The sequence below is a fragment of the Macaca fascicularis genome, chromosome 6, assembly GCF_037993035.2.
Source record: "Macaca fascicularis isolate 582-1 chromosome 6, T2T-MFA8v1.1".
Classification (NCBI taxonomy): domain Eukaryota; kingdom Metazoa; phylum Chordata; class Mammalia; order Primates; family Cercopithecidae; genus Macaca; species Macaca fascicularis.
Genome location: NC_088380.1, coordinates 35,142,350 through 35,160,346, shown reverse-complemented (window position 1 = coordinate 35,160,346; position 17,997 = coordinate 35,142,350). Strand labels below are relative to the sequence as shown.

The following is a 17,997-nucleotide window of genomic DNA, read 5'->3' as shown; positions in this document are numbered from 1 at the left end:
CAAAGCTGCTTCTGGTAGTTATTAGCTTTATCAAACTCTACAAGCCAACATTTCCTTCTAAATAAAACAATTGAGTTTATACTGCAAGTGTGTTGTGAAGAATAATATTCAGTGTAAAATCACCTAACACGTAGTGGATACACAATCAATATTCCTTCCTCCTCACTCCAATATTTGTATTCCTAAGTTGAATTAAAAATATATGTGTAAGCCAGGTGTGGTGGTGTCTTGCCTGTGGCCTCAGCTATGGAGGAGCCTGAGCCTGGGAGTTCGAGGTTTCAGTGAGTTCTGATTGCACCCTGCACTCCAGCCTGAGTGACAGAGTGAAAAGCTATCTAAATGAAAATGATAGAAATACCTACCCTCATTGGCTGTCATGAGGACTAAGTGAAATAAATTATGTAAAGCACTTAGAACAGTGTCCAGTATGTAGTTATACTTAGTAGGCACTCTAACACTTAGAACAGGACATGCATAAAAAAGGTATTCAATAAATACTGGAGAATAGATGAACAAAATGAGCCCCAGAGTTTTTCTGAAAAAGGAATAAGGCTATCTTTCACATAAGGCAGAAAACTTTAGGCCCTATGTGACAGGAGTAGACATTCACCAGACTGTAATTTATTGCCCTATGGACTTAAGTCAATAGTTTGATTTAGTTCTGGACATTCCAACATCTCCCCATTTCCCATTTGACTTGTAGATTCATGGTTGTTTAGAGGAGGCAGACATGACGCATGTATTTCATTTACTTACCATTCAGTCATATACCCTACTGTGCCAAGTGCTTAGAGTTCTGGAAACAGATTGCTTTCAAGGATGTAAAGATATTTGAAAAATCTAGGGAACAGTAAACTCTTTATTCTTTTTCTTCTAACAATCTGATGGGCCCACATTCATTTCTAAATATTCTGATTCTCGGAGGATCCCTAACTCAACAGCAAGACAGTTAAATCTTGTTCTGTCTTAAAACAAATTCCATGAACTTTGTTTTCATATGGAACAGCACTTTCCTTAAAAATGCACATGCTGTGCATGGCTTTCACAGCTTCCAGTTAATTGTCTTCATTAAGTGTTTCTTCATCTAAAATGTCACATGTAATGACAAAAATAGGTGGCAATTCAGAAAAAAATATATTAGAGTGAGCGTGAGAGGCAAGTGTAAGGAAGACTAAGAGTTAGTGAGTTCAGATCACAGATCCAACATTTACAAGCTATGTTATCTTGGACAATTTGTTTAACCTCGGCTTCAGTCGCCTTGACTGCCCCCCTTTAATAAAATAATAGTCATACCAACTACCTCAATAGCTGTTGTGAGAATTACATGGGGCAGTACACAAAAGGCACAGTGTATGCGTTTGGTAAATATGAGCCTGTTTTATTATCATTTGAGTTTCTGGGGTTTTTTTGCTCTAAATATTTTTCTCCCTAATATCATGTAATTCTAGGCCTCATTCATAAAATCCTCAGCTTGTCCAAGCCCAGATCTTACCTGCCCAAAGCAAGTGTTAGGTCTTTCTCAGAGACTTGTAATTCACAAACGCCTCCTTCATATAATTCTTTCAGCTCCTTCATGTTTCTCTCTGCCTTCTGCAGGTTGAAATAGGCTTCTCTGCCAGTGAAACAGTCAAGGAAGATGCCAAGCACTCAAACTAACATCCACTGCACAGGGACAGCAGGTGATAAGGAAACAAAAGGGGCTCTTGGAAAAATGAAGTAATATTAAAAATGGTTACCTAACTATGTTCTTTATTTTCCATGTATTATGTTGTCAAGAAGGAAGAATTCTTTAGAAAAGGAACAGGGGCTTGGGTTTCCTGTGGTGGTTGCAGGAATCCAAGACTAGAGTAGGAAGGGTTTGCAGGAGTGAACAGAAACTGTAAATTACACTCGATTTCCTTGAGAGGCATCTACTGCGTGACAATAGTTATTCATTTTTCCCAAGCCTGTTCCTGTGAATGGTAAAAGAGACTAATTACTCTGAAAGGAACTTTCTGGGTCATTTAGAAAATCCAAGCAAAGCAGGTTTTGGGCCAGAGGCAAACAGCAGAAAAGCAAAAAAATCCCTTTAATTCCCAAACATGCTTCTATTTCCCACATTTTCAATAGCCCCCTGCTAAGGGTATAACAGAGGAAGGCCACATACCAGATTTTGCAAGTTGAACATTAGGACCAAAAAAGTAGAGAGGGGGATGTGTGGAGAGGAGAATGGGGACACATGGGCTCAAGGAGTGCTCATGATGATTTGTGAACATCAAATGCCCTTAACATCTTTCCAGTGGAGATGGTACAAAAGGCTGTCAAAATCTCCAGTTCTGAGGAAAGGCACATATAACAGTCCCCCTCTGGGGGTTTGCAGAACTACTTGTTTTGTCTATTTGGCTTGGCCTCCAGCCTCATGGGCAGTATCCGCAAGAGCATTTCAAAAAACTAAAATGATCGAGAATCAGTTAAATCAGTGGTTTTGGGCTGCAAATTACAATCTCTGGAGGGCTTTTAAAAATTTCAATGAACAGATGTACCTCAGAGCCTCTCAGTCAAAATCTCTGGGGTAGGAACAGAGAGCAGAAATTCTTAAAGCTCCCCAGGGGATTACAATGTGCAGCCTAGTTTGCCAAATTGTGCTTTAAATTATCGCCCATTCTCTCCATCCCTACACCACCACTACCACCACCCGCAACCTCATTGCTAATACTGATTTTCTTGGGTGCTCAATGAAGAGCGGAACAGACTCAGAAAACCTTCGACTGGCTAGGTGATATGTCATCTCTTCCATGGCTCAACTCAGAACCTATATGAATAGACACAGGAAGAGAATACACACCCTTCTAGATGGAGAAGAGAGGCTTGTGGAGGGCCTCGATGTTGGAACAGATCTACAAGGCCTTGGTTCCATTTCCCACCCTCCTGTATGAGATGACCCATCTGGCATGTGTGGCCTGTGGCCCCGAACACTAAACACAGCTGGGAAGGGAAGGATATCGGTTCTGCAAGAGCCAGGCCACCCCCAGAGTGTAGTACAGCATGACCAGAGCTTCCAGGATTTCCTCTTTCTCCTTATCTGAGGTCGTATTTGCCTTCCAGGTCAACAGTGTATTCTTGGCTGACACAGCATGTTTCTTGGCCTGAACTGGGAGGCCTGGGGGAGTTAGAGGGTGGGTAGCAAGAAGATAGACATTAAAAAGGCATGCTTCAGTCAAAAACATTCCTGGGAGGGGATAAGGTGGGCAGTGCAGTTGTCATATGGTTTATAGCATTGGTTCCTAAATCTGGCTGTGAATCAGAATTATTGGAAATGCTTGTAAAGAATACAGATTCCTGGGCCCCACCCAAGACCTACTGAGTGGGGAATCTCTAGAGAAGTGGGGTCCAGGGATCTCTAATTTTAATCTGCACCACAAGTGGTTCTTATTCAGCCCTCTCAACATTAGCCTTCAGACCTCAGTTTGGAACTCAAGATAGAGACAGGAATGAAAGGTGAGTATCCTATTTCTGGTTCTACCTGCCACTAATGCCATGTGACCTTTTCAACCCACAAAGCTTCTCCATCCTCCAATTGTTGAACAACAATAATAATTATAGAAGCTGCCCCTTATCAAACACATGGAGATAGTCCAGGAACAAAGTAGGTTATGCCATAGAATGCTGTGCATTGAGCATTCTGGAAAAGCCATTCTGTAAATACAAGGGCTTATGAATGCAATTACTTCCATCTGGGGATTTTTTTTTTTTTTCAATCTAAGATGAATCTGGTGATACTAACTGGTCACACAACACACATAAAAAGATTGCAATTGCTAAATGCAGTGAGGCCCCAAACTAAGAAGACAAAGGCAAGGCCAGACTCTAGCTAGACAGAACTGGTGGGGTTTTTCCCCTGGTTTTATCTTTTTTTTTTTAAATATTTAAAAATACAAAACTTGTGTCCAGGGCTGACTTTCCATAGACTGCAGGGAGGGAGCTGCTCTGCTACATACAAAACCCTAACCCAGAAGCAGGTCATCTAATGATTTAGCACCAGGTTCCTCTCAAATATGCATTGCATGAAGGGTGAAAGGGCAGCCCCAAATCTCATTTTTCCCCCTTGTGTTTTGCTGATGTTCCTGGGCATTTACACGAGCTGCTCTTTGTCCAGTCAACAGAGGTAGACTTGGGAAGACTGAAAACAACAGCTAGGGTTCACTTTCAGCCCTCTCTCTGCAGGTTCCTAGGGGCTGGTAAACATACTCACCCCTGCCAAGTAGGACACTGTGCCCCTAATCCTCACTTCACACCACCAGCCCCAGTCTTACTCAGCAAGCTGCCTTTGGCTCCTGAAGCCTAGTTTCACAGAATGGGTGCAAGTCAATAGCAATAAGGATAAATTTAAAAGTTTGTCTTTGATTCCTGTGCCCTCATGTGTTCTAAGTGCACCTCCTGAATTAGTTATAGCAATGAAAGGGAACACGGTCTTCCCTGGGAGAGGTGACCCAGGTCCCTTTTCCCTTTTGCAACCATTGTCTAAGCAGCAGTGTCAAAATGAAGTTCAATTCTTTTGTGACTTCTGACCAAAGCAAGAACCATAAAAAAGCATTTCAAATGCACCTTCCCAAATTCACAAGAAGATTATGTCTTCCCCTCTTTCCAAACAGCTGAGACAAAAGTACAATGCTTGATCCATGGCCCCCAAAAAGGATGATGAAGTTCAGATTGTGTAAGGACACTACAAAGGTCAGCAAACTGGCAAAGTAATCCAGGTTTATCAGAAGAAATATGGCATCTGGCTGGGTGTGGTGGCTCACACCTGTAATCTCAGCACTTTGGGAGGCCAAGGCGGGCGAATCACAAGGTCAGGAGATGGAGACTATCCTGGCCAACATGGTGAAACTACGTCTCTACTAAAAATACAAAAATTAGCTGGGCGTTGTGGTGTGCACCTGTAGTCCCAGCTACTAGGGAGGCTGAGGCAGGGGAATCACTTGAATCCAGGAGGTGGAGGTTGCAGTGAGCCGAGATCACACCACTGCACTCCAGCCTGGCACCACAGCGAGACTATTTCAGAAAAAAAAAAAAAAGGCATATACTGACAGGGTGCAGTGGGAAAAGGCTAATGGCACAACTATCCATGTGGGCATTGACCCCAGCAAGGCAGCTATCACTAGGCTAAAATTGGAAAAGAACAGAAAAAGATTCTTGAGCAGAAAGTCAAATCTCACCTAGTAGGAAAGAAAAATAGTAGATAAGAGGAAGAAATATTTGAGAAGATGCAGGGGGAAAGTATCCCTATATACACCTTTCATTAAAAACTGCAAAAATAAAAATAAATAAAAGTGACCCAGAGCCAAGAAGTCGCTGCAGAATACTCAGAAATACCTGTTCTATTGGTCTCAACTGAAGAGAAAAATGGACTCTGATGAAAGAGAGGGTTGTGCTCTAAGTTAAGAGTGGCCTTCAAATTGCACTGTGCATTATAAACACCCTATTAAAATGCAGATTCCTGTACTACACTTCCAGTAGTTACAGCTCACAAGTTCTGGGATAAGAACCAAGAATACACATTTAAAACAAGAACCATGTTTCAGATGGTAACCAAGGGTTCTCATCTATAAGAACTAATCTTGGTAATAATGCAAGGCTGTCTGAGGACCACACTTGGAGAAACACATAGTTAGTAAAATCTTTACAGAAGAAGTAGGACTCATCTTGTTTTTCAAGAGTGGATAGGATTTTGACTGATACAAGGAGGGATTTCCCCTTGGATTAAATAGCTTGAGGCCTTGAAGATAGAATAAGCAAGCATGTGTATATATGTGTGCCGCACTGGGGGATGAGGTTGGGTGGATACAGGATTGTTAGGGAAGGTAGAAAGATGACTGAAAGGAAACTCTGAATTGAAAAACATATAAGTGGGCCGGGCGCGGTGGCTCATGCCTGTAATCCCAGCACTTTGGGAGGCCGAGGCGGGCGGATCACGAGGTCAGGAGATCGAGACCATCCTGGCTAACACGGTGAAACCCTGTCTCCACTAAAAAAAAAAAAAATTAGCTAGGTGTGGTGGCGGGCGCCTGTAGTCCCAGCTACTCCCCCGAGGCTGAGGCAGGAGAATGGCGTGAACCTGGGAGACAGAGCTTACAGTGAACCGAGATCGCACTACTACACTCCAGCCTGGGCAATAGAGTGAGACTCCATCTCAAATGAAAAAAAGGAAAAAGAAAAAAAGAAAAACGTATAAGCTATGCATTGAATATGTAAAGCATCTTGGATGATGTCTTAATTTGTATGTGCTGCTATAACAGAATACCTGAGACCAGGTAATTTATAAAGAACAGAAATTTCTCACAGTTCTGGAGGCTGAAAAGTCTAAGATGAAGACACCAGCTTCTTGTGAGGGACCTCTTGCTGCGTTCACATATGATGAAAAGAGGAAGAAAAAAAGAACCAAACACCACAAAAAGCCTCTTTTATAAGGGCCTTAATCCCATTTATGAGGGAGAAGCCCTCATAGCCTAATCACCTCTGAAAGGCCCCACTTCTTGATGCTATCACAGTGGCAACACCTGAACTTTGGAGTGGACATGCTCGGACCTTAGCAGATGCCAAGATGAGGAGGGAGAATTAGATCTGTTACATAACAGGGAGTCTTCACAGGTCTGGAGGAAGAAGATAGCATCACTAGTTAGCTCACAGAAAACTCTGCTTCAGATACTGGAAGCCAAGATTGCTACTTTAGACCAAGAAAATAAAGTAGAAAACTGAGAAAGTGTTTTGATCACACAGGTCATTTTCCACAAGTAGGTGGGCCATTGGGAATGTGTCATTAAGGACTGTGAAAACCAAACTCAAGACAGTTCCCTGGGTCCTTAGGAAGAAGAAAGGTGAAACTGGAGGAGCTACTAAAAACCACCCCAAATCAGCAGACACTCCTTCTGGGCTTGTGAATGTCAAATAAAACAACTACCACTCAAGAAAGTTGTTTTGAGGCAGTTCCTGAGGCTTTGCAAGCCTGCGCCCTCCCTGCAAAGTATCCCATGCTGGTTGTGCAATTCCCAGGAGGAATACTTTCCCTCTCTGCTCAGCAGCGAATTAATCATACAGTTCCTTGCTTTCACACGACTAGGCCCCACATTGTGAGCCTTCTGATGGAAAAACTGAGCCACATGGGGCTTAAGCAAACTGAACGAGGACCTTGATTTAAAACAATTTATTATATTTTAAGCCCTAAAGGAGAAAAACTTCTTTCACCTTCCCAGAATCCACTCTGATCTCCAAAGTGGAATGCATGAACTCTATGGGTATGCAATATGCCATAAGAGTGTGAGGAGGAAATCAAAATTTCTCTATTTTTTTTATCTGAAGCCTTTTCCTATTTTTATTACTATTTATAATATTACATAACACATCAATACTGTTGTACACAATTTATTTAAAATACACATATAAAAAGTAATTCATTTGTTTGCTTAAGTTTCTTTTAGTGATAAGGGAGCTGTCTCTTGAGTTTGGAGACCCCTGCTCTAGACAAATGTTTTCCAACCTTTTCAAGTATGAAAGAGCTCTTTTTATATTTAAAAAAACCCACATGGCTTCCTCCACTTGTGATAATTATTTTCACAGCCCATGAGACTTGAAAAAAAATCATATTGACAAAAGTACTATGAATTCAGTATCAGTAACACTTTGAAATGAATTTACGTTTATTAAGTCTAAGTACATCCTCTTTCACGTAAAAAGAACACTGTGTATAAGATTATCGTGTATATCCATGAAGGATGCTTCACAGACCAAGTCACTTCTCTGTATCTGCCGTCCCAAGCCAAGGATAACACCCTTCTACCTGCACTGACAGTGCAGCAGTTTTCAAGGTTCAAGGCAGAGGGGCAGCAAGGCCTGCTTCTGGAGCCCAGGATTCGGAAATTACAAGGAAATATTGATGAGATGGCAAAATGAGTCCAAAGATTGTCCAACAAACATATCAATCATTTTGCTTTAGTCTGGGTTGAGATTCTATCACTGATGTCTGCTACACTGACTCAGGCCAGAGAAAATCTCCTCAGAGCTACCCAATCTTTGGAGGTTGTTATTGTCACCAGAGAGCAGTCACCTTTGATCATCATCTATATTAAAGCAGTTACTGTGGCATGGTGATTAAAAGAGCAGGGTCTAGAGTCACACTCTCCAGGTACAAATTCTGGTTTAGTCATTATGACTTGAACATCCTTATGACTTGAAAAAGTTACTTAATCTATCTGTGCCTGTTTATTCACCTACAAAATGGTACTGAAAATATATCTTGTAGAGTTGTTGCAAGGATTAATTTAATACAAAAAAGGATTAAATAGTGCCTAAATGAAGTGAGTTTGAAGAAATATTAGCCATTATTATTATTATTACCAACGTCCATCTTCTCTCATTGAGTAATTTACTACACTTGTACTTATTTTGAACATTTTTCATAGTGCTGTTTACAGAATCTTTGTAAAAGGCTTGCATTCTCAAATGCAGACTCACTTCAGGTAGGTATCAGGCTTCTTGTGGGTCAGATTACCTGGTTTTTATCATTCTCTGTTGTTTCTGTACCAGTTTTTGTGTCTTTATTTTAACCAACTAGACAAAGAAGGCAGAGCTCATGACTTAGGCTTCTTTTGCTGGATCTTGCAACATTTGTAACATAGCCCCAATACCTGGAAGATTCCCAGTAATAATAGACTGACTAAATTACTGTTTCATTAATAAGCAGAATTTCAGAAAACTGCTTGTCCACGTTACCATATTTTCCTTCCTGAACACTTGGAAACAGTGCACCACTAGTTACCAAACTACCCTGGTGATCTCTGCCTGCCCTTTCTCTGCTGCTGGATCAATAGGCTTATTAGGATCATCATCAGGGCAGTGGGCCATAGAGGTCCACTTCTAGTGTCACTTGTTCTGTTTAACAAGCCAACCAACTTTTATACACTCTGCTTGCAAAAGCCTCACATTCTCCTGTGAATCCCATTCCATCAATTACTCCATTAAAAAAATCTTTAAACCCTCTCTTCTAACTGGCTCCTTCCTCTTTGCTAAAATCTTCCTGCATCTCCTTCTCTTGTAAAATCATCTTCACTAGCCTACCGGTCCCTATTGCTTCCCTTCCTCCCTGGGATCTGGCTTCTCCTCCAACCATTATGGGGAAATTATTCTTCTGAGGTCCCCTCAAAAACATCCTAATAAATGAATCTAACTGCAGTTTTTCAGTCTGCATTTCACTGCAGCATCAGACACCCTTAGCTGTTTGGCTCCCAAGGTACTGCACCAACCTGCTTCTCCTTTATAAACTTTCTGTAATTGATTCTTTGCTAACTCTTTATCAAGGTCCTTTGTTCTCTACCATTAATGTGTCCATTTTCCAAGTTTTTCTGTTTCTTCCACTTCTCTTTTTCCTTCTTGCAAGTTTTATCAACTCCTATTACTTCAACCTTAGCTTCCGTGCTTATAATTTACCATTTCCCCTCTTTAGTTCTGGTCTCAAATATTCCTCCATGCTTATGCCTTTCCTTCTCTCCTCCCAAGTTCTGGTCCCAAATTTCCAGCACAAGTGAAAATGTATTACAGGTTGAGTATCCCTTATCCAAAATGCTTGGGACCTGAAGTGTTCCAGATTTCAGATTTTTTTTCTGGATGGGGGGCATTTTTGGATTATTTGCAGATAACCAATCGAACATCTCTAAAATCTGAAAATAATCTGAAATCCAAAATGTTCCAATGAGCATTTCCTTTAAGTGACACATCAGCACTCAAAAAGTTTTAGATTTTGGAACATTTTGGATTTCAGATGTTCAGATTAGCAATTCTCAACTTGTGGATTCTCTATCACAATTTCAAAATCTATACATAAAAAAACTGGACTCAGCATTCCTCTCCCAGTCTACTTCCTTTCTGACCTACTTCTCTCTGAAAATGGCAATTTCAGGGGCCCAAAACATCACGGTCATCTTTGGGCCTCACTGTCACTCAACCCCAAATCGAACACCAAGTCCTGCCAACTCCTCCTTAATGGTCTCTGTCTTTTAATAATCATTTTTGAACAGGTAACACATTTCTATAGTTGAAAAGTTAAAAATTATATGAAAAAGTAAACACTGAGAGGTCTCACTTCCAATCCTGTTCCCTTTGTCCCCAACTACCATCTAAGTAACATTTTTTGTTTCATTCTTGTGTACTGTTCGGTGTTTTTTATGTAAAAATAAGCCTACATTCTCATTTCTTACTCCCTCTTTCTTACACAAAAAGAGGCGTATTATAAACACTACACTGCATTGTGCATTCTCTTTTCCCTAAAGAGATCTTTCCCTAGAAGGATATGGAGATTCCTCATGTTCTTTTTTAAAATTCCATATTTCCCTTTGTGTGTATATACTAGTTTCCTGTTGATGGATACTTGCTTGTTTCCAATCTTTTACTATCATGAACGATGCTGCAAAGAATAATCTTGTCCATGTTATCAGTGTGTATTTAGGAAAGATTCCCAGAAGCGGGTTTCTGGTTTAAAAATAAATGTATCTGTCTTTCGTAGACTCTTGAATCCTTACCTTCTCACCCATTCTCTCTGGCAGCCTAGTTTTAGACTCAGATGACTGAGATGGCCTCCATTCCATCACTGCTGGATTAACCTTGCCAAAAGTACACTTTGACATTTTTATCATCCTGCTGGAAAATCTCCACTAGTGCTCTTTGCCTATCAAATAAATTACAAATTCCTTAGCCTGTATTTAGAACCACACCATGGCCTGTCCAATGTACCCTTCTCCTTTCCAGGTTCATCTTACCAGTTCTAACCTTGGCCAGGCAAGGCTGCTTACTGCCGTCTCCACAGACGTGGCACTTTCCTTCCTAATGCCTTGGCCCACACCACCCTTTTCAACAGAAATGCCCACCCCTTCTTCCACCTACCCAAACCCTACTCCTTTTTTACAACCCTTGAATCCACCTCCCCCTTGAATCTATCAACTCAGCCAGAAATGATTTCACCCCACCTTCCTGAAACCCATTATTTAAATCAATTACATGGCATTTACCTTATAATGCCTTCCCTCATAGTTATGTCCCTAGGTAGTTCACCTTCCACACTAAGTTGTAAAACCTTTGAGGGCTTCTTTACATTACATTTCCCACAGTGTTCTTCATGGCATTTCACATATACAGGTTTCTCACTAAGTACTCACTGAATGACTGTTTATTGAGAGAAATCAGCCTTTTGGCTGCTGGAAAAGGCCCAGAGTGAAATGAGCAAAGCAGGGCTGATGACTATAAAACATGCATGGGTGCAGTGAGGCATGAACGCACACAGACACACACATCCGCCTACACAGGAGGCCAGCTTATATATTCTGTCCATTTTAAAGCAGTTAGAGGATGAATGACAACCACACCGCGTGGAGCTGAGCAAGCACTTCATCTCTCTTGAAGATCTGCCATTTTTCAAAGCCTTACTTACTCCATGGACCAGACACTAAGAAGACACTAAAAAAAAGCTGAAGTGAAGAAACTGAAATAAAAGCTTAAGTGAACAAACCAAAATATGGCTGAAATAAGAGGCACTAGGCTATTCTCAAAGAAAGCTTACAGTCACAACCTATTCTAAAAAAAAAAAAATCTAGGCTGGTATCAGAAAATCTGGGTTCAAGTCTAGGCTCCATTACACCACATGGACATTTCATCTGACCAGCAAGCTGCTTTTCCCATCTAGGAGAAACAAACAAAAAAGTCTCTTGTACAGGAAAGCTTGTATCTCCTCCAACTTATTGCCCCAACGTAGTTCTCTATTCATGCAGCAGGAAAAACTGTCAGTTAGGGAGGAAAGGTTTTATCACCATCTTTTGTGGTATAACCTGTTCACTTATCTTGACTTAACTTGGAATCTAATTGGAAAAGTAAAACTCAAAGGCAGTTTGTGGCTCATTATGGAAGGGGTTGATTTCAGAAGATCTAGGCCAACCTCCTGCTAGACCTACCCTAGTCATCTTCAAGGCAAGACAGAGAGGGCAGCATCTGGCCTTGCCTAGTTTCAGAGAAATCTCCCTCTCAAATGCCTTCCTCTTCAGTTCAAGTTCATCACCTCAAGTTTGAATTCCAGTGAAAGACTCTTAGCTAGTCTCTGTGAATCTGGGCTCTCCCAGGGCCCAAGGAGTGTACTTGTCTCTACCAAACCAAGTTGCAATGACCTCCCAAATGCCAAATCCATGGGTCTCTCCTCAGCCTTTACCTTATTTGACCTTCCTCTACCATCTGAACTGTTGAAACCACCGTTGCACTTCTTTTCAAAACCCTCTCTCCTCTCTTGGCTTCCATGATACGGCTCATCCTGAGTCTTCTATTTTCTTTGCTGGCCCCCCTTTATCCTACCCATTCCCAAAGCTCTTGCTCTCCAGTCTTCAGTCCTCTATTCTCTTCCCCTCTCTTTCTACACACTACTCCTTTTTTTTTTTTTTTTTTTTTTTGAGACAGAGTCTTGCTCTGTCACCCAGGCTGGAGTGCAGTGGCATGATCTCGGCTCACTGCCACCTCCACCTCCTGGTTCAAGCAATTCTCCTGCCTCAGCCTCCTGAGTAGCTAAGACAGCAGGCATGCACCACTACACTTGGCTAATTTTTGTATTTTGCAGAGATGGGGTTTCACCATGTTGACCAAGCTGGTCTCAAACTCCTGACCTCAAGTGATCCACTCACCTCAGCCTCCCAAAGTACTGGGATTACACATATGAGCCACCACACCCAACCACTACACACTACTTCTGATCAAGCTCCTCCACTCCTATGGCCTCAGCTTGCTCCTGTGTGCTCATCTCTCCCAAACTAACATCTTTCCTGAGCTCTAGAGCTGCTTTCAGTTGCCTACTGAACATTTCAATACAGATGTGATTCAGCCTGTCAGAAACCAAACTCAGTAGCTTCTTCCCCCTTCCTCCATGATGTGGTTTAGCGGTGTCCTTACCCAAATCTCATCATGAATTGTAGCTCTCATAATCCCCATGTGTCATGGGAGGGACCCAGTGGGAGGTAATTCAATCATAGGGGCAGGGCTTTCCCATGCTGTTCTTGTGATAGTGAATAAATCTCACCAGATCTGATGGTTTTATAAATGGCAGTTCCTCTGCATGACCTCTTGCCAGCTGCCATGTTAGATGTGCCTTTGCTCCTCCTTGGCCTTCCATCATGATTGTGAGGCCTCATAAGCCACGTGCAACTGTGAATCTGTAAACCTCTTTTTCTTTATAAATTACCCAGCCTTGGGTATGTTTTATCAGCAGCATGAAAACAGACTAATACACCCCACCACTTGGTCTTTCCCTTTCATTCTCAATTTCAGCTAATTGTCCAGGTCATGCCTGCTTCAACTTCAATTCTTCCTTGTCCTTCCCACTCCATACTGAATGGGGCACTAAATGTCACCAATTCTGCATTTTAGGTTATCTTTTCTGCATTCCAACTGCCATAGCCAATGCCCTCATCGACTCTCATCTGGGCAGGATAACGGCCTAACTGGTTTTCGCCTCTTCTTTCTCTACCAGTCCAACCCATACTGGAGTCTCTCATTTTATAACACAAGCTTGATTATTACCACCTCACTTCAAACCTTTTAATAACTCTTCAAACTCCCTGATATCTGGGCTCAAATTACCTTTTCAGTCCCATTTCCAAGCATGAGCTATCTGTCCAAAGGTGTCTTCTATCCTACCTTAATCCCCTGGATCTACATAGAAGCTACAATATTCTGTGTAAGGAGTTTTGTACAGAATGCCATCCTCTCACTTCCTAAGCCTTAGATCAACATGTATAAACGACCAACTTTGTACTCTCTACTTCTCCCCTCAAAATCTACTCAGGGGCCAGGTGCCATGACTCACACCTATAATCCCAGTACTTTGGGAGGCTGAGGTGGGAGGATCGCTTGAGGCCAGGAGTTTGAGATCAGCCTGGGCGACATAGAAAGACCTTATCTCTACAAAAATAAAAATATAAAAAATAAAAAAGTCTACTTGATAAAACTATTCTCATTCTTCAAAGACAGGACAATATCACTTTCTCTCTGCAGCCTTCCCTGACTTTCCTCAATGGCAAAACCACTGAACTGCCTCATTTGCACTCTCCAGAATTTTGTTCCTGCCTCTGAATGGTACCTGTCCTAAGACCCCTGTATGTTCCTAGAGCATAGGGACCAGCAATATTCATTTATGTATCCCCAGCACTGAGTGCAAGTACCACCAGGCTTATAACAATAACTCCATAAATACTGAAGTAGTAAATCCCTAAATTTGACTCTTATCATGAAGACAGTAAGTTTCTGAGAAAATCAGTCTGATGGGAATAGAGAGATTCCAAGTAAGGAAGCATGGAACCCCACTAGGGGAAGATTCTTCCTAGTGACTCTCAAATCTCCTAGAGGTGGCTGCCTGCTCTGCCAGTACATAAAGACATTCTCCTCTCCCTAGCCATGGCACCTTATTTCAGAACACAACACATGTGCTCTTAAAGCATAAAAGGGCCTCACTGTGCCCCCACTGTGACCCACAGCATCACTGTCCTAATGCTGTGATCTCAGCTACTCGCGATCTTGCCACATCAATAAATGAATCTAAAGTTGCATTAAAAACAAATGGTTGTAAAAGCGCCTATAGAGCCCTAAGAAGGAGAATATATTCTGAGATCAATAACTGAGAAGTGAACTGAATTTTAATTTTTTCAGAAGCTTTGCTTTCTGATATCTAGCCTCATTATGGCCTAAGTATATTGCTTCCCTTTTCCTGTAGCCTTCAAATCACTTAAGCCCATAAAGCATTTAATTTGTATTACAAGTTAGGTCCCACTTCAGACTAAGGTCCCAGAGGTACTTGAACAATCCTTAGGCCAGCGGCTCACTTCTTAAGCAGTAATATGCCATCCATATTGTGTACAAGGGACTGTTCTAGATCCAATGAGACCAGTTCCTGCCCTGAGAGAGCTTCTGTGTCAGAGGCAGAAGCATTTAAAGCATATATGAGCACAGTACAATGAGTTCCATGGTAGAAATGTATTCTGACATGGCTGGGCAAGGAACAGAGAGTCTTGAGCTGGCTATGTCCCTGGTTCCAGAAATGTGCTCTCGCCTCAGTGTATCACCCAATATTTATTCAGCCTCTACTACAAACTTTCTACTCTCGTGGAACTTTCACTTGGGTTCAGTTTTAGCAAATAGATTCCTGTCTTACTCTCTTATACTAGAGTACCTTCCAGAAGTACCATTTCTCTAGGATGAGGGCCCTACCTTTCGCTAAGCCAAACCTTCCAGGAACTTGACTTCTACCTTTGAATTCAAGTCCCATTATTGGGTCTGCCTGCCTGATGCTGAGTGTACATCCCTGCCTGTCCTTCCCCTATTGTCCTCTGGCTGGAATCCCTGATACTGTCCTTTGCCCGCTGTGCCCCAGGGTCCTCATCCATAAGCTGAGGATAAGAATAGTACCTCCCTCCATGGAATATTGTGAGGATTAATGAGACTAGGTTGGCACATGCTAAATACTCAATAACTGTCATCATCATTATTATCTTTATTACTAAGATCCTTGCCACACTGTCTCCCTCATCCATGGACTTTCCTTCCTGATAATGTGTGAGCTAGGGAAAAGAAGGGGCCCTCCTAGTCACGTCTATCCTCACTGAGGTTGTGAGGGCTCAGTTTAGCCTTCAGAGGCTGGCCACCCAAACCCAGCTGGGGAAACCAAGTACCTCTCAGTGTCAAGTAGCCATAAGCTAGGTTGGTCAGAGCTTGTGCACATTTCCAGTGATGGTCCCCAAAAATAATCCGAGAAAGGATGGCACATCGAATCAGCTCCTTGTTTGCTTGAGTATTCTGTAGGGTACAGAAGTGATTATACTTTTTGGAAAGGAGGAGAAGTCTCTAGCCCATGGACTTATCACTGGAACACAGGACTGAATTCACTTGTCATCTTTTTTCTCTCCTCTTTCTTTCTCATCTTGTGTCCAATCCATCAGGTCTGGTTGGATCCACATTCCCCCTAAATCCTAAAACCAAGCTCTTCTTCTCATTTCTGCCATGAGTACCTAGTCCAGGCCACCCTCATCTTTTACTTGGCTGGCTACAACAGCCCCTTCCAATTGCTTCCTCTCTGGCCCCCACAGTCTACTTTCTACGTAATAGCCAGAGTGACTTCTTTTAACCTTTTATCATGAAAAACTTTATTAGTATACAAAATAGCATGAAGAATGAATATGTAGCATGATCAGTGATCTATTCCTGGCCACTCTTGTTTCCTATCTAGACCTCTCATCCACCCATCCTCACCTTAAATTGAAGCAAATCAGACATTCCATTGTTGCCTCTATAAACATTTCGTAAGTACCTCTAAAAGATACGGACTTAGAAACATAACCACAAAATCATTATCTCATCAAAATATTAACAATAATTCCTTAAAATCAAATATCACAGAAATCTAATTTTTAAAATAGTTTGTTTGACTGTCCACATTGTGAGATCAGTCTCTTTCCATCTGTAGGTTACCTTTCCATCTCTAATTCTTTTTCTTACAAATTATTTGAAAAAGCTGAGTCATTTGGTCTAGTATTTCCCATAGACATAAATTTTGATGACTGCATCCTCATGGCATCTCATCATGTCCCTCCATTCTCTGTTCTGCCTTTATAATAGTAGTTGGGTTTAGAAGTTTGGTTAATTTCAGCTTTGAATTCTTTTTTTTACAAAATGACTTCATGGTTAGTGGTATGTTCTTCCAGCAGAATACATCTACTATCTGGTTGTTTTTTCTTTTTTTCTTTTTCTCAGATATTAGGAAAACTACATGGAAAATTAACAAAAGATTATAAAACGCAAATATATATTTCTATCATTCCTTCTTCATACATTAGTTGGAATAATTCTATAAAGAGAATTTCTCCTCCTCTACTCTTTGGTTACCCAATAGTACAGTTCATATTGGAAAGGCAGGACACATGGTTTATCCTTGCCCTTTCTTTACTAGCTTTCAGAAAAATGAATTTGTTCACTCGCAACCTCTAATTGTGACCAAATAGCTTGTTATTATTATTAGAAACTTATGGATTTTTAAACATATTTTATGTGTTTATAACTTAAGATGTAAATTAGATCGTGACTTTCCTATTCAAAATCCTCCAACAGCTTCCCGCTTTTTCTTCTTAACAGAATTCAAAGTCCTTACCATGGCTTCCAAGGTTGACCCAATCCCAATCACCTCTGGACTTCATTTTCTACCACTCTCTCCTCCTACTCCATCTGCTAGAACTATACTGACCAGAGGTTCCTGAACATCACCAACTAACTTCCAATGCAGGGCTGTGCACATGCCGCTCCCTCTGCTCGGGACACTCTTCCATGTCATTCACTTTCTCATTCCATTTTCACTTTTCTTATCAACAGGCCTGTTTTGGCCACCTTATCTAAAACAGATGCCACGTCATCACTCAATATCCATTACCTATTTTACTTTTTCTTCATAGCACTTATTTCTATCTAATATTGTATTAGCTATTGTTTTTGTTTGTCTATTATCTCCCTGAATAGAAGATAAGTCCCTTGAGGACAGAAGTGTATTCCTCATGTTCACTGTTATCTGCTCAGTACACACAGGTGTAACACGTTCCGTATTTGCTGAATGAATCATTTATTAGCAAGGTTAAAGATGGGTTGGGGGAAATAATCCTCTACCCCTATAGAAGTGACAGGTACAGCTCTCTAAGAAATCACCGAACTGCATCTTCACGTCGTATATTTCAGTGACTTTACAAACACAGCCAATATGGCTGGACCAGTCGATATGGTCAGGCATTTTTTTCCTGGTAAAGTGAAAATAGCACTTCAAGGGACCAAAAAGCTAAAGTTTCAGCCCTGGTTCTAATGTTTGTTTACTGATTGTGTTGCTTTGGGGCAAGTCACTTTGATCTCAGCTTCCTTTTCTGAGATTTGGAAACCTGTATCATCTACCTCATGGAGTTACTGTAAGGAAAA

At 41.4% G+C, this 17,997-nt stretch overlaps 1 protein-coding gene and 1 pseudogene across 11 annotated transcripts in view; one reads left to right on the top strand and one right to left on the bottom strand.

Moving 5' to 3' along the window:
* The window catches only part of TTC23L (tetratricopeptide repeat domain 23 like), a 59,363-nt gene that overhangs the window by 32,440 nt on the left and 8,926 nt on the right, over positions 1-17,997 (bottom strand). For 10 of the 11 annotated variants that reach the window (XR_001491284.4, XR_010587337.2, XR_010587338.2 and 7 more), the window contains exons 4-6: positions 15,720-15,843; positions 2,983-3,139; positions 1,493-1,618 (exon numbers count right to left, since the gene is read on the bottom strand). Coding sequence is in view for 7 of the 11 variants with exons in the window: in XM_045393597.3 (XP_045249532.2) it covers positions 1,493-1,618; positions 2,983-3,139; positions 15,720-15,843 (407 nt within the window). In the remaining 4 variants the exon portion in view is untranslated. The remainder of the gene's footprint in view (positions 1-1,492; positions 1,619-2,982; positions 3,140-15,719; positions 15,844-17,997) is intronic. The other variant, XR_012413610.1, reaches the window with a different exon arrangement.
* Positions 4,392-5,397, top strand: LOC135971261 (ribosomal protein uL24-like; annotated as a pseudogene).